The following is a 27,150-nucleotide window of genomic DNA, read 5'->3' as shown; positions in this document are numbered from 1 at the left end:
ATATATTTTGGGTTGTTTTTTTTTTTTTTTCCTTGAACTGTGGCTTATCAGTGGCCCTTTTTCATCAGTGCCTGGCTATCCTTTAAAATGCAATATGGATCTGTCATTCTGAGAGGTGGGGAATTTGCTTTTTTTGGTGCTGTGGCAAATGTTTTTGTCTGTACTGTAAAGGCACTGCCCTACCCAGCTGGTCCCTGAGGCCAGCTCAGATCTGGTGCCCTTGCTTGGAACCTTGGAACCCTGCTGGGGAAGGAAACAGGTGAGAAAAAGCTGAGGAAGTAGGGATCTGGTGCCCTCAGCTTAGGAGGTCTGTTCAAGCCAAGGCACTCACCCATGATCTCTGTGCCTGGCCAGGCGCCTCACTGATTTGGACACTGGCTCTGGTTTGCAGACTTGATATTGTGGCTTGTCCTTGGCTTTGCCTCATTGCTATAGACTTGCCTGGTGAACTAGACTTGACTAACCCTGGTTACTACCACAGGATGTGCTCTGCTCTTTGTTTCTGGGTGCTGTAGTACTGCATCCCTTGTCAGTGAAATTGCTGCCCAGCCAACCTGGATATAGCCCTTGCCTCCCAGCCTCACCCATGCTGCTCCCTCAAACTTGTCACAAGTGATTGTTCAGCTATCAAATTTATGGCTGAAAAAACAGTGTGGTGTCAAGCAACAGGGAAGTGATGACCTGTGTGAGACAAGAGTAATCTATGGGACACAGTCTCCCACTCTCTAATTGCAGCTCTGCTACCTGCGTAACCCTGAGAAGTCCACTAAGAGCAGGAGAGCACAATACACCTTTGGCTGGTGTAGGATTAGCTAGTGCCATTTATGAAAGCCTGCCTGGCATTTGAGGATTTGTGGAAATTCAGTGGGATTCTTTGGTATTGACCCTGTGGAGGTCAAGATCCCATTCCTATCAAAACACTGTAAGGCTGAAGGCATCCTTGAAGCATCAAGTAGAATGTCACTTATCCAGGCCAAGGGCAACTGTTGCAGGTCATTCCTGATAAATATTCATCTAGTCTGTTACCAGGGAATGAAATTGTGAGGCTGCCATGAGCTGCTTATGTGATCTATTCCAGTGGGGTAAATTCTTAACCTTAAAATTCTACTATATTTTGCCCTATCCATAAAGAGGACAGAAAATAGATTACTCCCTAACTTTCTGTAGCAGCTTCTTAATGCATTTAAAGACTGTCTTGGTCCTTCCTTCCTTCCTGGACAGTATCATTCACTCCTATGCTAAAAGACTCCACTTTTTTTCCCAAAATTTGCTTCCAAATTTTTTAGAATTTGGTAATTTTCATGGCTGTCCTCTATCTTCTGAACATCCTGCAACAAACACAGTGCAGGATGTGAACTATTTGAGACCCTAACACTAAATCATGCATCAGTATTACTGCACCTACTTATAGATTATAATTGTATCTGTACTGTTTTCTCATTTCAGTAACAATTTGCTTTTGTTGGCTCCATTAAAAGTTCTGTACTTATTTCTACATCACAGCTCCTTATCCTGTGTTTTTTAAACTGATTAGTTCCACAACCCCCTCACCAAAATGCACTATTTTGAATTAGTCCCTGTTGAATTAATATTTTTCTCACAGACCATTTCATTGGAGATAATTTTTATTTCTAATCTAACTTATTTACATGCCCACTTAGCCTCATAGAAATCTCTCTATTCCATCTTCTAGACTGTTAAAGAAAACACCATGTTGCATAGATCCATTCCTTTGCTATGGATCTTAACTGTCAGTCACATTTCAGCAAAAAGACATTAAATAATCTGTCTTTCAATGTCATTTGCTAATAATTACTCTTCCATTGAGTAGTTCATTAACTCTGTTTTTTCCTATTATTCATGCACTGACAGAAGGATTTCACAAGCAATAGTTGCCAGGACTATCATCTTGCTGGCCTATCTGGTGTGCTCTTGCGTGCTGTTGAAAATAATCTTTAGTACTCTGATACAGTTTCTACTTCCTATATAATTTCCTCCCATGTTAGCTATCAAAGGGATATAACCAAGTTGGTCACTTACTCTGCTTCCTGACCATTGCCTGCACCTGGAAAGTTTGCAGTTGCACCTTTAATATAATTTCTTTCATGGTACATGATTTCTTTTTAAATTCCCTTTTTTTCCTTAGATCAGCCTTCCAGGAAATGTTACCTAATGACTCTCTGGATAACTGAAATCTGTCCTCCTGAAATCCTGTTGACTTTTACTGTAGTGTTGACTCTTTCTAGTCCCAAGGAAATGTGAATTCTGTCATTTTCCCATCACTGGCACCCACGTTCCTCTTTGACCAGCTCCAGCACGCTCTGTTTGTTGGTTCAGAGCCAGCACAGTTTGTGACAAATCAAAAGAAGTGCTACCAGGGTCTGACTCTGTCAGCACCTAGCAAACAGTTAATGCATTCTAATGGGGTAATAAAGAAGTAATTTTGCATATAATTCTTCTGGGTTTGGTCACAACTAATCACAGAACAATTTGTCCCAGGCATACAAGGCTGTGGGATAGCTTTTACCCACTTGAAATAACGCATGTTAAAACAACAGCATTAATTCTTACCTTACATTTAGCCACAAATAAAATGCAAAAGGATACATAAAAAGTGTGAATAGCATATATCAAGCCAAATACATTTCCTATTACAAAACAACATAGCTCCAGAAAAGCAGAGTCCTCTCTGGTCTGTATCTTGTGTCTCTTGCATTCTATTCATGTGTTCTATGAGTGGGGAGACAATTTGGAAAAGCAACCACAGGTATTTTGACCCACCTTCCAAAAAAATAATCCAGACTACGGGACAGTGATTTCTTTTCATTTTCCTGCTAAAAAATTTTTATAACTCACTTCTTTTTTTGCTCTCTACTATAGCCCTGAGCTCAGTGACAAGGAACAGATGCTGACTTCCCACCCCATTTCAGTTAATTCATTGAATAGCTAACATTTGCTTAATGGGAACACTCTTAACAGACACCATACACTCCGTGAGTGCATTGTTTTTATCCCAAGGTGGTCTTTTTTATAGTGTGAGAAATACAGGGTTGTTGTTTTCTTTTCTGATTAGAAGTCTTTTGGACAAGATTTATGTAAGGATTTGGGTGTATATTAGACTATATTTACGGAAGGCCAAGAAAAGAAAGAATTTATGTAGGAAAGAAGAGAACTCTTGTACTGTATTCTGATGTCTTTCCAGAGCAGCAATCCCTGATGTCCTCATTCACATTAGTAAGTGGACTAAAGAATTCCAATGGGGATACGAACTCTGCATTGTTGAAACTTACTCCCCATAAAGAAAATGTCTGTAATAAAAAGATGAATCTTGGTACACATCAGGGCATTGGATAGAGACACATGGATTTGTCTGTGTATGAGTTGTGGCATTTGGAAAAAACTTGGCCTTCAGTAGTTGCTCTTTTCTCTTTCTTTGGGCAGACTTTCAAGGCTTATCGTATAACTTTTCATTCCTTCTCTGATACCCTCTTCCGGAAAAAAAGAAACCAAACCAAACAAATAAGACTTTAATCAGTCACATTTTTATATTGATGTTTCTCATTCTCATCAGGCCCAGTGATTTCTGGTGTTTTTTCAAACCTATCAATTAAATGTTGACAGCATTCATTCTGTATGTGTATTTTCATATCACTGCTATCCTGCTGGAAGCACTGCATGTGAAGACCATCATAGGGAGTTGGATATTTGGGATTCAGCTTCTCTCTTTGTGAGCTTCTCTAAAATATGCAAACTTGCTTGTCAGGTCTAGCAAAATTATACGTTTATAGTTTTCTGAATTTCAATCACTACACTTCTCAAAGAGCTGCCAACATCTCCCGTAAAGGTCTCATAACTCCTAGTACATACTGAAATAATCATATTGGGCAAAAGTGTTTCTAATCAGTCATGCACAGAGAATTCTCCTTTTGCTTCCAGTTACAAACCTGTTTCTTCTCTCAGGTGTTTTAACTCCAGTGGCTGCAGTCCAGTTAGCACCAGTTCACAAAGCTGCAAGGGACAATTGCATATGCTAACACATCGCTGGGCCTGATGCTTTTTGTATTCATGGCTCTTTACTCCCTGCTGGGAATGAAAAGGGACATTTATTTGGTGTTTCTTACAGAAACAATGTCCATAATTAGGTACCTCCAGTGCTGGCTAAGATACAAAGGAACATTTGTTAATTATTTCCGTGTGCTTGAGGAACACATTGCACCAAGGGCTGACTTGCTTGGGGACCACAAGCAGAGAGGTACTAGACTGTCACTGCCATGCTCCTTTTAAACAAAACAGTATTTCTTTTAGAGTCAGAGCTTGGCTTGGATCCCTGGCTGCTCTATCTGAGCCCCAAAGGTATCCATAGCCCTGATGTCCCTGCCTGCCAACAGGTTCCTCCACCCCTGCTCACGGCCCAGAATCCCATATCATCAGCCTCTGCCCAGAGATGATGCAGAGGGCCAGGCTCCAGCTAACCATAGCCCTGCCCATGTGCCTGAGGCTACCAAACATAGCCCACCATGCTGCCTGAAGCTCTGCCAGCATCCCCATTTCTTCACGCCCGTGCTGTTCCTGCACCAAGCACAGGAGAGCCTGAGACCTGCATGCCTGATCATGGTGCTGTTCCAGAGTCTCCCAGGCACAACCTTTTAGGATGGATATAAACAAGCATCAAGCTCAGCCTGGATGCTGCTGTTCCATCTGTTTTACTGCAGGGTAGCACGATTTCTTGGTAGTGCTGGAGATCGATGTGAGAGAGAAACATGGCACTGGAACTGGCTCTGCCTTTGAAACACCAGGCTGTGCAGAGTGCTGTAAAAATCACATCATGACAGCACCAACAGGAATTGGGTCTCTGCCCTTCAAAGGATGAATCTTTGCCAAGAATTTAGCAAGTCTGACCACTTACCCACCCCTTCAAAAGTAAGCAGGCGAGCCTTTGTGAAGAGGAAAAGGAGGCTGTTAGTACTTTGTGGGCTGGGCACAGGCCACAAATGCTGAACACAAAGAGCTCCAGCTGGGAGTCAGTACCGCCAGGAATTTTCTCCCCTCTGTACTGCAGAGTTGAAGCACTGATGACTCAACTTCATTTTCCACTGAGAAGGCCCTCTTGGAAAGAAATTCAGCCTGTTGGGAAGTGCAAGATTTGTCAGGCACAAAAGAACCACCTGAGAAGCAAGTGGTTCCCAAGTGCTGCTTATCCCCAGGCCCTGGCCTTGAGGTTCACTTTCCACAACCATACTTGAAACCTACTATTTCTGTTCCACCTGCTAAGTCACCATGTCAGAGCACTGAAGCTGTGGATCACTCCACATGCCCTCAAATCTTAAAGAAAACAGTTAGAAAAACAATTAGGAGACTCTCCCTCCATTCATCCTCTTGTCTCTGCCCATTCTTCACTTCTACTTATTTCCTCATGAGATCTGGTGCTCTTTCCCCTCATGCCAACATCTGCACTTTCTTTCACATTGTGATGGATCTCCCCTGGACTCGCCCCTCCCTGCTTTTACACATGCTTTCCACAGCTCCCTAGCTCTGTGAAGTCAATGAATACAACTATTTGCTGCCATTACTTTAAAACAACAAAGCAGAAAAAGAAGCTATTTCTACACTACTTTATCCTGGGCCTACCTTGCTTGCCTGCCTGTAGAAACCAAAAGCTCCTCAGAAAGGACAGTGCACTTGGATGAGCTACTCATCCTCCCTTGGCTCCTTTTCTGCACTCCCCAGCCAGCCCTGGTGGGGTTGTGAACAACCCCTAGATGCCACCGTGGACTTCACCGCTGGGGACAGGATCCAAAGTATTTGGTAGCCGCAGATAAGCAAAGTAAAATGTGTGGGAGTCAGCATTCTTCTGTGATCCGTAGACACTCATTTAATGGAGTTCACAGCACCATAATGCACAAGTTGCTTAAACTATTGGATGAAGATCATTCAGAAGAACCCCAGAAAAAAACAAAAATAGTCAGTTTTCCCCTTTGCTGCATTGAATGATGTCTGCATCATTCAAAAGACATTGACAACTTCTATCCAATGACAACTTCTAACTCCTGTTCAGAATAGGATGCAGTGGTATCGTGTCAACTTTTGCCAGAGCTCTAGCATGAGTGATGCTATTATTGTAATAAAATTAGGGATACCTTTGTCTTACAGTGAATAAAGCCAGCATTTTAAATCAGCTATTTCTACTTCTGAAGTAAGGCTACTTATTTCCTGCAAGAACTTACAACTGATTCACAAGACACCTTAAACCACATATAGTTTATTCAAAGGCAATGTGGTCACATCCCCATTTAACCATTGAGATCATCAGGACTGCAATATATGTGGTACTCAAGTGTAATAAGATTTCAGGGTAGAGATGTTCCCTTTTCACTTTTCTTTAACATTTAAGGTGCTATTTTTTGCAATCTAATACACTTCAGTCCTTCTCTCCTACTACCCCTTTCTTCCTTACTCTCAATGACATTTATTTTCTCTCCAGTTTACTCTTTCTGCTTCTTCTTTGCTCATTTTACATTATTTCCTGGTTTAACCAGCTCAACTTCAATTAGCTGTGCTCTCCACCCTTCTTTCCCTGAGATACCTGTTTTTATCCACCAGTACCAAGTAAATTTCTTCACATCTATTCTATCTCTTTCCCCTCAGTTCTTGGAGTGGCAGCTTTAAAGGTAATGCTGCACATACTGTTCGTTGTGTCTCTTGAGTCTTTGTCAGACCATTTACTCACTGGGCATAAAACTTTCACTTGACACCCATGTTCACACAAGCATCTCCTCTTTCAGGGATCCAAGGGGGCTGGAGGTGCAGATGTGCATCAGTCTGCTGTCTCCTCTTTCTGTGGGGCCTTGCCAGTTTTAGAAGACAGAGCTCGGTGCACACGGATGTGTGAGAAAGTGATTACGGGGTGGGTAGACAAAGCTCTAAGTAAGGTAGCACATGCCACGGTACAGGTGCTGGAGGCAGCAAGGAGACATCAGTGCAGCCTAGCACTCAGAGTGAATATTAATCCTGGAGTCCCTGGAGGCTGCTGGTCCAGTTTGCAGCTGCAGTCTGACATAAATTGCTGTCAACACCAGAGCAGCTTAGGTAAAATCTAGTACCTGGGCCACAACTGAGCCTTCAGTCTCTTCTGTAAATGTACTTTGGAAGACTTTGGTGACAGAACAGTCTTTGTGCATTAAACCTGGAATGTGCCTGTGCATGCCAGGGGCAGACCTAGCAGGATTATGGTAGCTGGCTAACTGTGTCTGTAACTACTACTGCCAGACTTATAAATGGGACAGAAATTTAAACAAGTTAAAGGGGGCTTTTTTGGTTTTTATTCTTTTTTTTTTTTTTTAATTTTTAGCTTCAGTCAGCTGGAACCTGAACTGATCTACACCCTGTCTGCTTTCACTTGCCTGTTTCTAGTATTACTATTGACCAAAAATACAAGTAGGAACCTTGCTAAAGTGTTCTCAGCTAAGCCTGGCTGGGATGTTCCCCTTACAGAAGTGACACAGATTGCAGACTCTTCTGTTCTGAATCACTTGAGAGTGCAGCCACAGAGCAGGAAGGAGATCTACTGCTCTGAACAAGGGAAGACCAGGAGGTTCTTGTCACCTGAGAGTAAAACCAAAGGTAAAGGTCATCAGTCAACTGATGCACTTGATTAATCAGGCAATTTATGAAAGGTGTGAACGAGCTTCCCTCCTCAGTGGAGTGTTTTTGGTAGAAATAGTCAAGGAAAATGCTACATCTGAAAAACAGTTCTTGTGGGATGCTGGATACTGCATCCCACTGTTTGGAGAAAGTAACCAAAAAAAGGCTCTTAAATGCACATGTAGACCCCAGGGACGGGGGCTCCTCTATCACAACTTCAGGACTTACACTGTCAGCCTGACTCACCAGTTTTTTGAGCAATACAAGAAAAAAAGCAAGCCAAAACAAAGCAATGGACTGCCAAGGAAAGCGAGAAATTACAAGCTTATCTGGCCCCATAAAGGACAGTTTTTAAGGCTGTAGCTCATGCACTGTTCCATGCAGCTCAGACAACAGGAGAGTGAACAATGTATGTAAATAAGTAAAGAAATGAAACTTGCTCCTAACTCCCTCTAATCTCAAATCAAATAAAGGTTTGTGCCTCATTTCTGGTATACAGAATCCTGAAACTCTCAGAACTATATATCCTTTTGTTTTCTTCTATCATTTTAAAATTGAGAGGGTGGAGCTCATGTGTGATGCCCCTCCTCTCTGAATCTGAGACTGTACATCCATAAAACAAGCACTTAGTAGGATTAAGTCATTTTGCACAAATAGTAGCCGATGTTGCCAACTTGAAAACTTCAAGTGCTTGTCGAGAAAAGACTTCAGAAACAGGAAGCAGAAATGGCACAACTGGGATGACATCCTGCAGCTATGTAACCGTGATGTAATACAAATACTCCGTGGCATCGCAGACTGTGAGGCTGCAAGAAGGGAATTTAAACCAGAAAGTGGGGAGCGGCATGCAAGAAAGTGTTCACAATTTGAGAGTACAGTTCCATTTGAAGGGCAGCATGCTCCTAGACTTTTTTTTAATATATATACTAAAGGTTTTCAATGTTATTGAAAAATTATTGATCATGTAGCACAATAATAGAAAAATTAATAGTACGACGGTCATCTGCATATGCAGAGGCTCCATCATCCAAGCATGCATTGAGGGAACGGATGTGAAATCCTACATGGAATGACAGCAAATCATGGGCAGGCATCTTCTTCCTTGTACATACAGCGAACCTGCTTGCTGCCTCGGTAAAAGCCGTGCTGACCCAGTGCCTCTCATCCCTTTTTCCAGAAGCCTTTGGTCCGTTTATAACCGAGTGTTTCCAGAGTGGGAACGCTCGGGGGACCTGCAGCGCGGTCCCCGCGGCGGTACCTCGGTGACTCCTCCGCGCCGCGGGGGGCGCTGTGGCCCGGCCCCGCTCGCCTCACGTAGCACCGCCGGCGCATCCTCCGGCCCGACACGCGTTCAGGAAGTCGGGCAGCCTCACTCCCCCTCCTCCTCCTCTTCTTCTTCTTCCTCCTCCTCCTCCTCCTCTCCTTGCTCCTTCTCCTTCGGCCACGCCCCTCGCCGCCCTCTCTCAGCCAATCACCGCGCCAGTTTTCGGTCCCGGCGCGTCTCCCGCCCTTCTAGGGAAGCGCCGGGGCTCCTGATTGGCTGCGGGGTCCGGCCGAGCGGCGGGAGCGGTGCCGAGCGTGGGGCGCGCTCCCGGGCTGCACGGCGGGAGCGCGCCTGCGGGGGGCTGCACCTGCGGCCGCCGCGGGGCGGGGCGGGGCGGGGCGGGAGCGCGGGCGGGCGGGAGGGAGCGCGGAAATGCTGCGGCGGCGGCGGCCGGGGCAGCGCAGGTAACCCCGGGTGCCGGCAGGCATCCTCCCCTCCGTGCCCGCCCCCAGCGCCGGGAGCCTCGCCCCGGCGGCCGCGCCTCCGCTTCGGGATACCTCCGCACCTGGGACACGCCCGCTGCCGGGAGGATGGCACAGCCCGCGGCGGAGGAGGCGTGTGGCTGCGCCGCCGCCGCACCGGGAGACGACGGCGAGGAGATGAACGGCAGGAAGGTGGCTCTGATCACCGGCATCACCGGGCAGGTAACGGCGGGGGCTCCCCTCGTTCATGTACCCTCCAGGCGGCGGAGGGAGAGGGAGAGGGGATGGGAAGGAGCCGCCCCGAGGTGCCCGCTGGCAGTCGTGACTGGGGCCGGCCGTGGGAGAGGAGCAGTGGAGGGCTCTGCGTGGGTCTGCCCGGCACCTTCGCTCCCGGGCCCCGGGGCACATCCACGGGTACATGTTCCCATCCCGGTGACCGCTTTCCTTCCCGTTGGTGCCGCCAGTTTCACGCCGGGCTGGAGCTCCCTTTGACAGCCCTGGCTGGGTTAGAGTTGGACAGACCACCTCGTGGGTTGGGCTTGTCTGCCCCGGGGGTCTGTAGTGTTCTTCAACTGGTGTGAACAGGATGGGGTGCAACGCTTTTTATGTCTCGTGTCTGGAGTGCCTTACAGTAGTCTGTACCAGGAATTCCTAAGAAATCAGCTAAACCTGTGCAGGGGTGAGGTGTGAAGTGAGCGTCGCTGAGAAAGAAGCCGCACCTAGAAAAGAGAGTACAAGGAGCCAGTGTTGGGACTCTTCATCCTGACGGTCTGCAGTGGGGAAGGTACCAGTGCAGGTGTGAGGCAGCCAGCGTTGGTTGTGACCTGATCAGGCTTGTCACTCAGAAGGGGTGCTTGTCACTTTTCACCGTGACACACTGGGCAGCCATGCAGTTACAGTCAGTACTGCTTTATACTGAAACGTGAATGGGTGACAAAAGTGTTTCCCCAGGCCACCTGTTTTGTATTCATGTACGTTCATTGCAGTCTCCAATTTTTTTGGCTGTATTGCTCATAGGGATAATGATGCTCTCAGAGTCCTGGTGCTTTAAGCAGGAGGTGCAGGAGAAAGATGGCATGGAAAGAGAAAGAAATCACAATTTCCCTTGGAGCAACTTGTGCATGATGAAAAAAGATATGTTGGTGGTGAGTTTTAACCTGGTGAGGCGTGCAGGAGGGTTGGTATGTGCAATCTGTGGCTTGTGCTGCTGCGCTTCCAGTAGGCAGCTGGGATAGTTGGTTGGACTGTTTGTGCCCACAGAAGATCTGCATTGCTCTGTCTTTGCTGGAAAGTGGGTGCTAAATGAAAAGTAGTCCTGGACATGCTTACTCTTATTTCAGGAACATCTTATTTGCAATGTAGATACCTCCCACTACCTGGAAAAAATTGATCTCCTTGCACATTGCTTATCTCTGGGAAGATGCTGGTACTGAATGACTTCTGCTTAGAGGGTGTATCTCCTGTAATTGGTATAACTTATTAAGTAAGTAATGTATAGTAGCCATTAAGGCTCATTTTAGAGTCCCAGTGGAACAGCATTTTTTCTTTATGGCTTGCATTTAGTCAGTGGCAGCTTCATACATGGAAGAACTTCTTCCCCTTTAACTGTGACTTGTCCTGGTATGTTTGCTGATCCACTGTGAGGTGCTGGTGTGGATTGTTGAGAAGTCCATGAGCACTGTGAAAAAGTACATGTCAAAACAAACGTGTTGCTCTTTTAGTCTAAGACAGTCAGTGCTGTCTCTCTTTCTATTTTATAGTGGAAGAACCAATGGGTTCTTTGTGAGGGAGTAAATCCAGAGACTGGCTTTTCATCTGCTGTCTGAGAGAACCTGCACTGTGCTTTGAACATTCACCTGCTGCTTATGTTTTGCCTCCTTATGCCTGGTCTTGTGTGTTCTTGCCACACTTCTTGGTCCATGCTCTTCTCATCAGGGTTAGCAGGTGTCTGCCAATAGCAGTCTGGGGAGAACCCTCCAAAGGGCTGTCTGACATGGAGGTGTAAGTATGTCTGAGAAGAGGAAAAACTAATGATCTGTGTACTAACACTTTTGCTTGATGTTTATTTCTAGCAAGAGCACAGTCAGAGCTTTCCCAAGGACTCCTTTGGTGCTGTGTGAAAAGTCTTCCAGGTTGTTGGCAGAAGTGCATTTCTCTTCATCAAAGATAGTAAGTTAGAGGCCTGTAGCTACAACACCATGATTCTTTCAGTACTGTCTTCTCTATATTACTTTGTCTGTTTTCAAAGCAGCTCTTCCTTCTTAGCTTGACTTTTGACAGGCATATTATTTATCATTGGAACATGTGGAGAACCAGAGCTAGGAAAGGCCTTTGTTGGGGTCCTGTATTTCTCCATAATTCTGAGCTCTGCTGCCAGGATTCCTGGTCCATCTATTTTCTTAGATGAATTTTAAAGAAAGTCATGTACTATTTGTTCCTTATCCCTCTTTGAAGAGGCTCACCCAGAAATGGGGGACTTGGATTTTGTTTCCTGTGTGAGAAAGGGAGACTTGGATGTCCTTCTCCCTGAAGAAACAGTACAATATGTTTGTAAACTTAGTTACCATGCGTAAAATGTACAAATATGCTGAAGTAGAAGCTAGAGCTCAGGCTTTGTCTCTCCCAGGCAATTATTTTAACAACTGTGTAAAGAGTATTGTTTGTTTCAAATTCTCCTTTTAACTGGTGCTCTTTCAAGGTGGGAGATAAAGGCTTGGATCTCTTCAGACTGAAGGTGATATAAAACAGAATTGGATGGCAAACTCCCTGTATTTAAACTGTGCCCTTTCCGCTACAGCAAAAAGTGAGCTGGCACAGTTGTATTGTATAAGTAACCTGCTTTTGTTTGTGTGTGGCCACTGTACTCTGAGAGTGTTTGCTGAAGTAATGGCCTGGAGGCCTGGCACATGAGGATAGGTAAAAGATAAGTATTGAGCTGGATGTGGACCATGACAGTTTTGGGCAATTGTGGAGTAGGGCCTTTGTTGTTAGAGTACTCATGGGCCAAGTGAGGTGCTGCTTGAACTGTAACAGCCCTTCCTGAGTTGAGATGATGCCAAGTGTGCTTAATCATAGTGTTGGAACCAGACAACTCATTATTTTTCAGAACGTCTGTGTAACCATGAACATGTGAATTGTTCACCTTTTCCACTGACAAAAGTTGGGGGTTTCTTTCTAGGATGGAGAAAGAGTTTAGCGCACATAGTTATACGTTGATAATGGAGCAATTGACTGACGATGCAGCTTTTAACTGAAACATAAAATAGAGATATGGCACAACTGAAACTTTGATTAAGGGACTTTTAATGGGGTTCATGAGGCTTTACAGCATGCCAGAGAAAGATGGGCTGTCTGCACAAGTTCTTCTGTTTAGTGAGAGACTGGAGGCACATGCCATTTGCCAGCTTAACTTCACCCGTTAATGAAATCAGTTCTGGTGACTTGCTTTTCTTCTAGATAGAAGACATTTAGAGGACAGGTATCTGCAATGGTGAATGTGTTACTGATAAGAAGGTGAGTCTGACCTCTGGCCAAATAACAGAGGAATTTGCAGTATGCGTGGTGAAGCTACAATGGAGAGCAAATTTCATAATTCTATGATCAGGACTTAAATGGCATTCTGGCTCCAAGGGCTGAACCTTAGTTTCTATTAAATCAAAGCAGATGTATCAACCTCTACAAATTCTGCGTTTGCCCTTGGAGTTATGGTGAAATCAGTATCATTCTAGCACTTGCATTGCTGATAAGAGACTCTAAGCACGTAGGCAGTGGTGTTATATACTCCTTTTGCAGTATTGAGATTTCTCTTATCTTTCTCACACCACAGCAGTGGGACAAACCACATTTCACTGTTCTGCTAAAATGACTTCCAGAGTGAGGCAGTTGCTGTGGTTAGATGGATGAAATATTTCTGAAGTGTCATGTAGGTATTGGTCTGCTGGTAGACTACTTGTGAGTAATGCATAGCACTTTTTTCTTCATTTAAAGAGAAGCATTTAAAATTAAACAGGCCTCTTGTATGTGTTTAAGTGAAAATACTTTTTTTAAAAATCTCAAAGAGCTTGAATATGACTACTTTAAGAGTGTTTTCACAATGCAAAATAAATGTGCTGGACTTTTCAAACCTTGGTAACTTGAAGAGTTAATCTGTAAAAATCGGAGTTTTTAATCAAATACTAGTATTTGATTAAAAATGTAATTCTAGTTATGCAAACATGGCTTGTTGCTTATACCAGGAAGCTACTAAAGCAGTACACTTTTAAAGCATTGTTTTCTAGACTTGGTGACTAAATATCTGTTAAAATTGCATTTAAATATCTATTCAGAATGTCTGATTGCACTGCAGTCATTCTGATTGTCTTTCTTATACTGATACTTGTATAAGTATTTAGATATTTGACTTCTTGGAAAAGTACCAAGAAATAATCTGTCTGAGCCTAACTATGAGGTTATATGTTGATGTTTCTACTTCTCCCACTTGGCCCCTGGATTATGAGCAGTAAATAATACCTATCTGCATCTGGTGCTTTCCTAGGAGAGACAGTAAGGTAGACCAAGATAGTTCAGCAGGCACTTCAAAGCTCAGTTTTGTATGAAGCAATGCATTAGAGCTCAGTGTCAGTATATGCCCTGAGGCTATTGCAAACGGTAGATGAAGGGAGCAGTTGTGTCTCTCTGCCTTGTGAGAGTTCTTACAGCAGCAATACTAGCCCCATCCTCTGCTCCTTTGCCTGCAGTTCTGTCAAATACAGCTTCCATTTGGCAAAACTTAAGGCAGCAACCTCAGAACTTCCAACCAAGCCTGAAAAGAGCTTAAAGTGTTGGGTCTGCCTCTGTCTTTTGTATCGAAAGTTCAGTTGCTTACAGCCTTTGCTATTCCTCTAACACACCGAACCCTTATACATGTGTACTGCAAGTTTCATGCCACAATTACAGTTTACAGTTGGAGAAAGGTTAACTGTATCAAGAGGGAGGGAAAAAAAACATACTGAGAAAAGAAGATTTGCAGTTATAAATTGAGGTCAAGTTGTTTGTTTTTTTAAAAATTTGGCTGTTGAGATGAAACTGAGCAAGACAGACTCAGTGGGGCAAAGTACAGTAATAACAGAACATGAGTCATTGCTTAGTATTAAAAAAAAAAAAAAACAACCTGAAACGAATAGCTGGTATGGAGTCATATACTACAAAACTCTTTGATATTCTGCAGCTAAAATAAAATAAATGTTACTTGGAGAAGAGCTGTATAGAAAACAGTTAAACAATGTTTATGAAAGCTTCTTTCAGTATTGTGGTCAAATGGTGAGGTGGGAATCTGTGCCACTGGAGAATGTGTGTATACCTGAAAAACACAGGTAGAGAAACATTATAGCCTGTTGTATCAGAGACAGGATGTTGGTTTGCCAGGAAAAGGATAAAATCGGAAGGATGGGTTTTTCGCATTGAAATAGGAGAATAATCTTTGCTGAAACTGGCTAAAGGTAAATATTAGCCGCCTTTTCATTAAAACAAATAGTCTTAGTTTCTGAGTAAAGCTAAATATTAGTATTGCTGCCTGTTCATTTAAACAAATATTGTCTTGTTTGAAGCCAAGTACTCTATTTCAGTTTCTGTCTCTAAGTAGCCAAGAGTCGCCTTGAGTGAGGATTTCATGTGCATTGAACATCCTTATCATAGTTTGAGGATGCAGAGATGTAGGAACACTCAATTTGGCCACAAACTTAAATGCAAGAAACTTCTTTTAAACTTGTGAGGTTATGTGCTCTTTTGGGGTGTTTTTTATTGGATTGGTTTGTTTTAAATGATGAGGGTGTCTAGTACAGAAGAAACTGCCTATAGAAGTTGAGTGTCTGTCCCTGGAGGTACCCAAACCAAATTGGACATGGCCCTAAGCAGCCTGCACTTGTTTACCCTGTCTTCAGCAGGGATCTTGAACTGCACAGAAGTCCCTGTCTATATAAGGTTGTATGATATTACGAACACTCCACAGGATTGGAAGTGGAACCACCTGCAGTTTGTAACAAGATGGCATAAGGGGCTTTTTGAAAATAATTTGCAGTAAATGAATAGTGGCTCTGGCATGAAACTAAGCTTTCCTAAAATATAATTCCAGGTATTTTCCCTTTACAGGATGTAAATGAAAAGTGCTGCTATTGATTGTCACCCAGAACTCTTGAGAAAAAGGTATTTTACTGAGTAAAGTAGTATAACAAATACTGAAGTGGAAGACTATAATATTTTCTGAAAACAGAGACCCTATTTATACAAAGATGCATGATTTTTGATTGCCTTGACTCCCTTTTGGAAAAAGGAGGGCTACTACATAGACTATTTCAAATTCTGCATTAATAGCCGTCTATAAATACATGGTTCAATGCTTTACTCTTTCATATGATTTATAGTCTACACCAGTATGTGAAGATTGACAGGGCTTTTGTCTTCTTCTAGGACTGGGAGTCCAGGACTTTGGTTGCTCTCTGTGCCTGCCTGGGGTAGCCCATCTATATTCCATTGCCTTTCAGAATAATGCAGTTAGTGATGGCATTTGAACATGAGTTACCTAGAAGATATTCACAATAAAAAGTATTACTGATACAGGATTAGTTCATGTGTGCCTCGATGTATTAACTTCCGTTTTTTCCTTCCACCTTTGTGCAGCTTTGCTCAGTGTTTGTGACTGCCAGTGAAGTCTGTTCTTTAGTTGTATACTGGAGGAGGAAGTTCTGGTAGCCTGGCTCAGCTAGCAGGCTTTCAATTTGAGGACCAGTGCAGGCAGCCTGATTCCTTGTGTTTGAACATGATGTATGCAGGATGTGGATTGAAAAACATGGAGAACACCAAGTGAATCATAAGGTACTGTATGCTGTGATGTGTACCTACTGTGAATGTAGATAAAATACTGAAAGTGTTCCAGGAAAAAGAAAATGCTGAAGTTCATGTTAATGGTGCTGAGGTATGAAACAGATCTACGCATGGTGACCAAATAGGGTTTGGGAAGATTACTTCCTCCAGGCAACATTTCTCATGACATCTGATGCTGTGGTTAGGGGGCTATTTGCCACTACTGCCTGGACTGACAGTCCAGGAGAACAGAATATCCCATTGGCAGCAGCATGCAGCTTGTTTAAGCTTTAACTGTTTTGGAATTTTTAAATTTAATTAAGACTGGTGACTGCTGGCATAGACAGAACCTGGAGTTCTTTGTTTCCTAAAGTTTTAAAGAGCTAAAGCCTCCTCTTCTCCATGTGCCTACAGCCAATCCAGTCTGAATAGAGAACTCTTGTAAAAATCTTTTCCATGTGACTTGATCTTCTACCACTAAATTTTGGTCTTTTTTTTCCCCCTTTGATTCTCTCTTTCAGATCCTTTTGTCTGTTGAGCTTTCTGCACAAGGGAGTCGGTTTCTTAGAAAATAGATAGCTATGCAGAAGGGCAAGGAAAAATGGAGTACTTGAACCTGCTGATGGCCTATGTGAGAAACACATCAAAAGCTACCACTGTGATCCCTATAAATAATAAATAAAAGGTTGAATAAAAGGCTTTTCAGTGCAGTTGTGATACTGGTGTTCATCCTAGTGGTGCTTCCTGTTGCTCAAGACAAAACACCTTGTCTTTGAGGAGCACCAAGGCTGGGTTTCTTTGCACTTGCCTATGCTTTCATTCAGTCTGGGAGGCAGGAAGTACTTTCTTTCTCTTGGCAATTCTTAGCAACCTTATCCCAATTCTTCAGACTTCTGGGTCTGGAGTAGAGTCCTGATTAAGTGACTGTTCTTACAAGCTTGTCAGCTCAGTTTCTCCCACACTGTTGCAGCACAACTCAGGCTTATTTTGGAAAGCACAACTTCCTTGAAGCACTGGGTGGATGACGGCACAAGAGCAAGGTGGCAGCATGGTCGATGTCCAGCTTCCTCTTTCACAGGTGTATGTTCTCTCTTGCTCTAAATCTCTTCTTGCTACTTTGGTTGCTTTTTAGCCAAGTGAGCAAAATAAAAAGATTTTCTTTCTTTTCAGTATTTTTGTCACCTCCTGCCTCTTTCATATGAATCCACTGATTGTTTTTTCAGAACCTCTGGTAAGGAATTCCTTTGGGTCGTATGTATGTGATTTGGAGGATGCAGTTAGGTCCAAATCTTTCAGTTAAGCAAAATCGTAGAAGGTGAAGTGAAAGAGTGGAATTCTCTCCAGTTTCCTGTTCCTGTTACTGGAAGCCCTTATGGCTTGTTCCTTTTGAGGGTGTTCACAGGCTTTACAACTAAATCCACAATGAAGCTTTTGTAAAGGCTGCCAGACAAATTGATCTGAACTGGCTTATCTTTTGTCACCTGTGTTTTCACATGTGTTAAGCAACTGAACTTCCTCCTATGCAACTTGAATGTTGTAACAATTTTAATTTAGTCACAAATACATGCAAATCAGTATACCCAAGGCAGGCTTCCTTTTTCAGGAGTATTTATTGTTAAAGTCTCATTCTTTTTTTTTTTTTTTTTTTTTTTTTAATGGGAAATAAGATTTTTTCCTTGTAACTCAGTGTCATTTGACAGTAAGCAAAGTAAGTGTAAAAACCCATCCATTGACTTTGATATGGTTGCAGTTAGTTCTGTGAACTAACACTGTGTCCCCTGAGACAACTCCATTTTGATGAATAATGGTACATTTGAATTGTGCAGTCAAAGTTACTTGTGATATTGTCAGCTACTTCATTACAATGCTCAGCTAAGCCCACTGGTCCAACAGGTATGTCAGCTGCAAAGAGATGCTTGGCTTGGATGTGGAATGCCATAGATCTTGGCTTTTTGCAAAGAGTATCCAAGTAGATAAACCAGCTTGTGCTGTATTTGCCAGGCTTGAACACCTTTGAAACAACAGGGAAAGAATATGCTTGTTCTAGAAAAATCTGGCTAACCACTAAGTGTGGCAAGATATAGTAAAATTCTAGGAAATGTTTCTGCAGGGCTTTGCTTCAGCTGTCGTTTGACCAATTTACTGCTGCTTGGAAATTCTTCTCAAAGGAGAATTCCTGCAGCCTGTGTGGTGAATTCTAATGCAGAAGGAAAAAAATATACCATGTTAAGTGTCTAGGTGAGTACTTTTGCTGTAATGAGAAGATGCCTTGTTTCTGCTGCATGTGACACCTGCACAGCTGTTAAAGAGGTGCCTCTTGGCTCTTAATTATGCCTCAGGTAAATGGTAACTGTTCCTGTGTATTCAGAGGCAGTCTGAGGTAGCATGTCACCATACTGCAAAGGAAGCCTTAAACCACCCAACCCCCAGTTTAGAAAACAGTAGACAGGTTTTTTTTATTTGTATCCTAGGATGTCTGAAGCTGTGCCAGAAGTACCTTGAAGACATTTACCACTTTATGAATGGAAATAAGCCTTTCCCAAGGTGTACAGACTGGTATATATGTCTTGCAGAAAATAAAACCCAAAGTGAAGAAGGAAATACTTCTGACTGCTCCTATATGTACTTCTCCCCCCCACCCCCTTTCTCCTGAGTTTTATGTTTCTAGTTTTATATGCTGCAGTCCCTTCTGACTGTTACTCTTAAGTTTTACTGTAAACTTCTGCTGGTGCTATTCTGGAACTGGGTAGCAATATCTGACTGTTTAGGTTGCTCTTTGTCAAATTACAGACATGCTGTCAGGAGTGTGGTTATTTTGTTTATTTTTTTTCTCCAGCATTTGCTTGGTCCACAAAGAATCTCTTCAGATGCATCAGCAATGTGTGCCTTCATCAGTGATGCTGCTGATGACCCATAACTTCCTCTTAATTGAGATTTCTCTGTTGAAAGGATAAGAAACAGACACCATATCTTTGGCTGCTGATTGTTGTCCTTGCTTTCTTTAGCACTGACATCTCTCTAAGAGCATAAACATTACTGTGGAGCATGTTTGGTTTTGAAAGCAGAAATTTCTGGGTATACTGTCTGGATTTCATACAACTAAATAATTGTGGTTTTGATGTCAGTGTAATTCTTTCCATAATTACACAGTAATAGCCTGTCAATGTATTCCTGCCAAAATTTAGCATGCTGTTTGCCTCTGAAGTTAAACACTATTAAAATACTACAAGATAAACAGTGCAAAAGGGATATAGAACTCTTCAAGCCTGCATGCTCACTGTACTCTTCCATCTTTGAGGTCTCTCTGAGGTCTCTCTGCCCCATGGGCGTGCTTGAAAAGGTGCAGCTGGGAAGCTTCTTTGTGGTGCTGATTTGACTGTTACTGGTCAAGCATTGCTCTGCTGAAGCCCAAGCTTGGTCTGTGTGAGCAAACCTTTACAGCCTCTTGGCTAAAGAGTGTTTTTGTTCCCCTCAGTGTTTGCAATGATACTGGAAGCTGTTCCAGAATCTTGCTGGTCTTTGAAAAAGCAGTGGGGACTCTGTAGATCTGCAGGCTCAGTAAAATATGTAATTTTATTTTTGAAGGCAAAATAAGGTTGGAAAATTGTTCTGATATGTGAAGGCAAGGAAGTTACAAAGACTAAGAGTTAAACGTTGTTTTATGCCCTTGCTAGTCCATTTTAGGAAAACAGTCATACTTGCAGCTGATCCGAGACTGAAAAGTTGTGACTGTGTGGTTTTGCTTCATGTGTTTAATTTCTTGTGGTCACCTGATATACATTAAATATTTCTATGTTCTTATTGCAGCACTTTATAGTTGAATATATAGTGTAACTGCTAAAGTTCTTTTTCTGCATTTTTCAATGAGAAGAGAATTTTTTACTAATCTGAGAGATTTTCATTATTCAAGAATAAAATAAGAATCCTAAGACTGACTGTGTCTCCAAAATTACACTTGCTGTATTTTCATTGGTATTATCATTGTGTTTTCACACTCTATTTATGCTGGATCACAGTTTAATCATGTTATAGAAGCCATCTTGGTAGAACTGCATTATTATGCTGCTATTTTTGATTTGTGAAGTCTCATTGCCTGTAGCTTTACTTGTTTAAACATTAGGAGAGATCAGATTATTCTTAAAATTTGAGAATAACTCAAATGGAGAAATACTGATTGCTAATTCCTTTTAGAGTACAATTCAGTTGTGTCACGTGGAAACTCTTAGTTTTCATCATATTCAAGGATCTCACATCTGTCTGCTGTCTTGCTCAGTTAAAGACAGGTGCAACACAGATTTGGCAAATTCAAGACTACAGAAATTCCCTAATGATGCCATGGTTTTGATTTTGATAAATTGAGAGAACTGCAAAATGATGGTTTAAGTTATTTTTAGAAGACATGAAGGTGTGTAAAGCAGGAAATAAGAATGTGCACATGCATTTGAAATACATTACCTGATGGGGAAGCTGTGTAACAGGTACCTGCAGTGGTGGAAAAGAGCTTACTCTTGATACTTGTTATGTAGGCTGAGTTTCTCAGAATTACTTGGTGTGACTTCAAAATGTGACCGTGAACTTCCACTAATTAGTCGAATCCAATTCATTTCCTTTATACAAGCAGGTGTTGCTGGTGATGGATCCTGTCATCTTAGCTGGGAACCTTCTTGCTTAACTGTTTCAACACCTGAGCAGGTCGTCTAGGCAGCTGTTTCAGTGAGTGAGAGCCCAGGCTTGTTTAAGCAAATGCAGGTGCCTACTTAGGCTTATAGCCAGTACAATTCACAGCACCTGGCTTCCCTATCAGCTCTGCTGAGTGTGAAAGGTGCTTAGGGTGCCTACCTGATGGGCCTTATACTTTTATTGTCCTAAGTAGCACCTCATCTTGCAACGAGGAAGCATTTATTTTATACAAAACACTTTACAGGATGAACAAAGATGGTAGAATTTGGTTGCTGGAATTGTTTCTTGTAGTAAAAAAAGTATATTGTGCAGTAAATGTGTTTATATGCAACTAAAGATACGGGGTCTGAGTACTTTTACAGGGACTGTAAGGTTGCTGCTTTGGAGTTAATCTGAAGAGGAACAGTGCTTCCAAATCCTTGCTTGCCTCCTGAGCATCATCTGCACAGCCTCTCTGTTTCTGATCCTCTTTGTGTTTTGAGAAATTGACCAGTGTGTTTCATTTTTCAGTTTGTCTGATTTCAGTAATGTCTTATGTTGCTTTCATGTGTGTACTGTGACTTGGATGTTAAACCAAGTTTACAGACAGAAATTGAGTGGTTTTGCTTCCAAAAAGTTTTGGAAAGTTGGTTATTGGTACTTGGGTATGTAAGTGACTGTCCATCTTCCCCTTGTAAAACCTCCCTGTATTTACTTACAAATGTTGGCAGCTGCTGCACTGTCTTCGTGTGTTGAAGGGCAGGATAGGGCCAGTTCATAGCCCTGGATGGTAAGAAAGTCGAAAGAGTGATCAAAAGCCAATGAAGAGTGATTCTTTTGAGGGAAGTAAAAGCCAACATTCCTAGTAAGGGTCTGTGATCTTGTGAGCCCTTCAGTAAGCTGAGTGAAATGTCCCCAGTTTCATCCAGATCAGTTCTTGACATTTCAGTGCTGGTGGCTTTGAAGATTTTTTTTTTTTTTTCAATTGCTTTCACTAAGAAATAATTTGAACTTATGAGAGGGACACTTGCTAATTATTTGACTCTGTGTGTGTGTGTTCAGGTTTCCCTCTCATATGTTTGGGATTGAGGGAAAGATCAAGAAGGGGAAAGTTTATAAATCTACACAATTTGTCAGATGTATTGCCTTTAAGTATTTCGAGTTCCACATGTTCTTCTGATTGTCTCAATAAGGAGACTTTGTTTTAATGTAGGATAAAGAGAAAAAAATGTAGGAAAGGCCAGGATGAAAAATGACTTTTTTCCATCTTTACAGCAGGACTGTATTGCCTCTGTCTTTATGCTTATGGAGGAAACAGCTCATAGTTTTTATATGAATGTGTGTGGGAATCAGACTGTTAAAATTCAGTGTTTAATTAAATTATTTTATTATTGCAACTAAGAGACATTACTGCTTTTCCATGCTGAGGCAGTCGAGGGTGTTAGCCTTCTAAGCTAATCTGTTTTTTGTAATTTAAACTTAATAGCAAAATAGAATAAATTTCAGGATGCTGGCAGTGCCTGAAGCATCCAAACATACTGTGAAGAAGTTTCTTTTGGGTTGTGGTCACATTCTGTTTAGGGTTTAACTCTGTTTTTTTTGTTTAAAATAAGATGCTATTTTATTGCAGGACCTTGAGTAATGCATCCCCTAAGATGTGTTTGAAATACTGCATTTTTCCTGCTTGTATGGGTCAGATGTGGGTCTTGTGTCAGCATAAGTAGGGCTTTTAATTTTGTGCATGCACAGGGCTAATCATTGCTTATTTGGTTATGGCTTGCTTGGTTGAGGAATCTCAAATGGTGCCTTTTGAAACATAAATCTGTTAATGCCATTCTGTGTTTAAGTGAAAGGTGGCCAAGTTACAAAGATCTATAGCTATGAAAAGTGCATTAGCAGGCAGTTTCTTTGGAATACCTTTAATTCTTGAAGAATGTATGCCAAAACAGAACATCACAAATTCTTATTTCTCTGTTTCTTGTGCTCTACCAAGTTTCTGTCTTGCAGTATTTATCAAACTGTCTTTCAAGGTGTAGTCCTGTTTGGCAATGATTATTTCCCAGAACAATTTGCAGATTCTGCATCTCACTATTTGAAAATGATGTATTAAAACATAGTTGACTCTAGCGTTTCACCCAGTGAAAGCAGAAACCGTGCTCCTGTGGATACTGGCGCAATAAGCTTGCCTCTACTGAAGGCCGTTTTTACAGCTGGGTGTTAAAGTCCTGAAAATCAAACTGCTGACACAGCCTTAATCACAGGGCCACAAGTAGCACTTCTTTGTTTTTGTGTGATGGTTTCATTGGTACTATTAATAGCTGGTTCCTTACAGGTGTTCGTGTATAATAATTCTTACAAGACAACACTTGGTAAGTTTTCAAATGAATCATGTTAATTCCAGGATTAATTTTTGAAGAGCGACCTTTTGACTCTTTACTTTTGAGGTTTTTGGTCGTAAAAACCCGTATGTTGAAAATGTTCATTACTTTTAATTTTACAAGTGCAGCCCTGTGTTTGGGGGGAAAGCAGGAAGAAACTGGCTTGCCTGTGACAGTGGGCAGCCCCACTTTATCTGATGTTGTCAGTCTTGGAAAAAACACGGATCTCTGTTTTACTGCTCTGCCGTTGCTGCTGGGCTGGCAGGACAGTCTAGGAGGTCCTGCAGCATTGCTGTCTTTGAGGAAATACCAGGTGTAGCAAAACTGTGAAGAAAAGCTGGTATGCTTCTGTTTGACTTTACTACTAACTGTGTATAGTAGTAAAGTGTTTCCCCTGTTCTTGCTGGGTGTACATGGGGATGTCTCGTGCTTTTAGCAGAGCAGATGATGGAAGACAGAGTTCCCCTTGCAAGGCTTTCTGTTGTTCCCCTTTGGGTCTGGTGTGCAAGGTGGGGACAGGAGGACAAAGGAGTGACTGTACAGAAGGTGAATCTGGAAAGGCTTAGGTGGCTATTGTCACTCTTCAGACAGCTTGGAGAAACACCCTCCATGGAGTGAACTGTAAAAGCTGTTGTTCCCTCATACGGTTATCACGGAGCCTCATTTAAAGCAGCTGAGGGCTGGCACGCTGCCTCTACCAGGTAGTGCTGGTGAATGCAATAATACACCAGGACATAATTATCTTGACCTCTGGAGAAACTGAACTGAGAGTAATTTGTTTCAGAAGTGAGCAATTTTCTGTGTGTGGCTCCTGGCGTCTATAAAGCAAATAAGTCAGTGTTCAACTCCGGTTATAACCTCTCTGGGACTGCTGTTGAAACATGGCTAGCAGACGTGGTGTGGTACTGATACATTTTCTTCCTGGCCTCTACCTGAGCTTGTTGACATTTGGAAAATGCATATGAAGTTTATGTGCAATTGATAATGCTTTGATATGGATTTAAAAATTATATCAGATGCTGCAGTATGCATGTGTATATAGCTGCACCTTTAAACAGTGTAGGTAGTGAAGAACTTGATCTGGTTTTAGCTGGAAGTTCTTACTTGGTTTTTAAGAGGTTTTGTAGGAGGAATGGCTTAATTAAGACGGAGACCAGCCTTGCAGAAGTAACACTCCTAACTTTGCTCTCTTGTTAATACATTAAGTCATGCTTAGTTTGTTAGTTATGAGGTAAAATGCTGACTAATCTGGTGGAAATGTTGGGGAGGTGGTGTGGGGACTAGAGACTGAGGAGGAGAAATTATAAAGGTAAAGACTTCTGCTTCTGGTTCTCCTATCTCTAGTTTTGTTTGTTTCATGGCCTCTCAGCATTGCTGCTGTCACCCAACCAAATGAAATCCTCAGCTCATGAGAGGTGTTTTTGTTTATGTCTAGGGCAGGAGACAGAAGATTATATGTGTTCAATGCTGAAGGTTGCTAATGAACTACGACCTAGGAAAAGATGAGGACTCCTAAAACTTGCTCCAGCTGAAAACTTTTCAGGGCTTTTTGTTTGCTCTTCAGCTGTAGGTGACCTTGGTTGGCCCCACAGGTGTACAGAGTGCTGGGAAAATAGCAGGAATGTATAGCTGGCAGTGGGAATGGAGGATAAAGGTAGGATGGCCCCTTTCAGTGGAAGCATGTAAGAGTGAAACTGTGTGTTGTTTATGAACAAAAAAAGTATTTTTCAGGAATTGCTTACAGGTTTAAATAAGTGAATTCCTTTGTCTATGTGTTTGCAGTATGCTGCGTATAAACTTGATATTCCTGAAGTAATGGCTAAAGGTGAAACATGGCAAGCTGCCTTAAGGTAAATATTGCTGCTCTGCATCAGCAGTTCTGAATTGGTGTCATTAAATTCTGACTTGATTCCTTGGTTGCTTTGTTACCATGATTCGATCATCATTCTCAGTATCTCAGCTGTACCTGGCTGTTTGTAGGATTCTACTTTTAAGCTATTTCCTGTGAATTCCTCATGACAAACTGTGAATACTGGTGGCTGAGCTTTGTAGTGAGTATTTTAGGAAATAATTTCCTCACTAAGCTATGATGAGACTGGGAAACAGAAGTGAAACCTAAGAGCATCTCTTCTGGTTTTTGGTGTTCTTCGTAGTTTGGGTAAGAAGGCAGAAGAACTGTACTGTAATCTAAAAGAAGGCTGTTAGAAGTAGATCAGCATTATGTAGAAGAGAAATGGGGAGTGGTAGTTTTGAAATAAAACTGAGGCAGAAGACATCTGCTGAAGTAGATGGTAAAAACCCCACCAAGGATCTAGTTAAACAAGAGGCTGGGCAAAGAGGTAGGTTTTCTGAGTGTTGGCTAAGTCGAGGTGGCAGTTTGGGAGAGAGGGCAGGGGACAGCTGTCGTGAGGACTGGAGCAGCTGAGTTGGCAGAGCAGTGAAACTAGGAAGAATTCAGGACCCTCTCTGTGGTGCTAGTGAAATCTGTAAAGTATGTGGAGAAGCAAAAGTCAATTTTTGGTCTTTTAGAGGAAATTAATTGCAGGATGCTAATTCTGGTATTAAAAGTGTGGGGTTTTATGTTTTGAGCGAGTTCAGGTTTTGTTGCAATTTGTATTTGACAGTATAAGGACACCTTGTTAGTTTGAAAACAAACCCCTCAAGTTCTATATAGCTTATCACTGTGGAGACAGGTAAGTATGTCTCTATCAAATGAACAGTCTGTCTGCTTAAATTCATCCTTTAAAAATCTTTCATATGCTATGACTGACTCTGTTTTGATTGAAGTTTAAAATGGAGCAGCATTCATCAAGAAATTGCCTTGGCTGTTCATATGACTTTTTAGTTTGTCAATAACAGCTTTGTGACAATTTTTTTTTATTGTTAATAAACAATTCCTTATTGCTATTTCTGAACTATTTAAAAAATGAAACAGATGTTGTTTATTACAGTTCAAATATAATGGCTCCACAGGTACCACGTGTGCTACAGTGATAACCTTCCTTCAGTTCTGTATAGGAGTATTATGCCAAATGCAGTCTTTGTACTGTGTACACAAAATGACTGACATCTTGTGTGTTTGTGTTCTTAGTGCTAACCTTTTCACTTTTGAACATAAATAGGTTAGAAATATTTGATTTCTTTCAATTGTAATAAATGGGTATTCTTTCTGAGTATCTTCTCTTGATACCTTTGAATTCTGAGAATGCAAAATCACTGATTTTACATGTTGTAAACATGGAGGATAGCAAAAGTATCCAGTATTGATGTAATTAAATCTGGAAGTGACTCTTAAAGTGCTAGACAACTAGAAACAGTGAGTGCCCATTTGTTAACTATGTAAAGCAACTTTTACATAATTATCAAAAGACAAAATAGTCTGTGCAAAATAAGATATCTACAAAGTACCTTATGCTTTATAGCCTGCTGCTTATATGGTGTGTTAGCCAGATTCAGTTCTCTAATCACTGTCTACTCTTTTCATTAGTGAGAGAGGAAAAGGTGTGGAAGAACCACATGAGAAGCAGGGCCTGAAGTAGCCAGGAGTGCTTTGACTATAGAGGGTGCTGGGGCCACTGTACTTGGTGCTAGTGTTGGATGAGGAGCTGAGAAGAGGCCCTTAGGAAACAAATGTGAGAAGAGTAGAAGGACAGTGCAATTCCTTTTCTCTGTCTGCAAAATTTGAGGACCCTTTTTCTGACAGTCTCCAACTAAGGTACACTTCTTCCTCCATAAAGTGGCTGTTGACTCTAGCAAAAGCTTTTTCCCTCAGCTTTCCTGTCTTCATTCTCATCCTCTCAGCAATGAGGGAGGTATTAAATGCTTCTTGGTCCATGCACTTTATTCTTTCTTTCATCTCTTGAGATAATTCATTGCCTTTGTCCAGCTT

At 42.0% G+C, this 27,150-nt stretch overlaps 1 protein-coding gene and 1 long non-coding RNA gene across 3 annotated transcripts in view; both read left to right on the top strand.

Moving 5' to 3' along the window:
• The first annotated feature begins 9,319 nt into the window (after window positions 1–9,319).
• Window positions 9,320–27,150, top strand: part of GMDS (GDP-mannose 4,6-dehydratase) — a 409,257-nt gene continuing 391,426 nt past the window's right edge. Inside the window, exons 1-2 of one of the 2 annotated variants that reach the window (XM_053983231.1) lie at window positions 9,530–9,609; window positions 10,405–10,532. In XM_053983231.1, coding sequence (XP_053839206.1) covers window positions 10,410–10,532 — 123 coding nt within the window. In that variant the 5' untranslated portion in view covers window positions 9,530–9,609; window positions 10,405–10,409. Of the gene's footprint in view, window positions 9,610–10,404; window positions 10,533–27,150 lie in introns of both variants that reach the window. The other variant, XM_053983239.1, reaches the window with a different exon arrangement.
• LOC128810442 (uncharacterized) lies at window positions 12,820–16,923 on the top strand. Its single transcript, XR_008438041.1, has 4 exons — window positions 12,820–12,900; window positions 15,514–15,567; window positions 16,042–16,236; window positions 16,746–16,923. It is a non-coding gene; the product is annotated as an uncharacterized LOC128810442 (long non-coding RNA).

The sequence above is a fragment of the Vidua macroura genome, chromosome 1 (assembly GCF_024509145.1).
Source record: "Vidua macroura isolate BioBank_ID:100142 chromosome 1, ASM2450914v1, whole genome shotgun sequence".
NCBI classification, from domain to species: Eukaryota; Metazoa; Chordata; class Aves; order Passeriformes; family Viduidae; genus Vidua; species Vidua macroura.
Note: the sequence above shows the minus strand (reverse complement) of the source record. Positions and strands in the feature narration are given on the sequence as shown.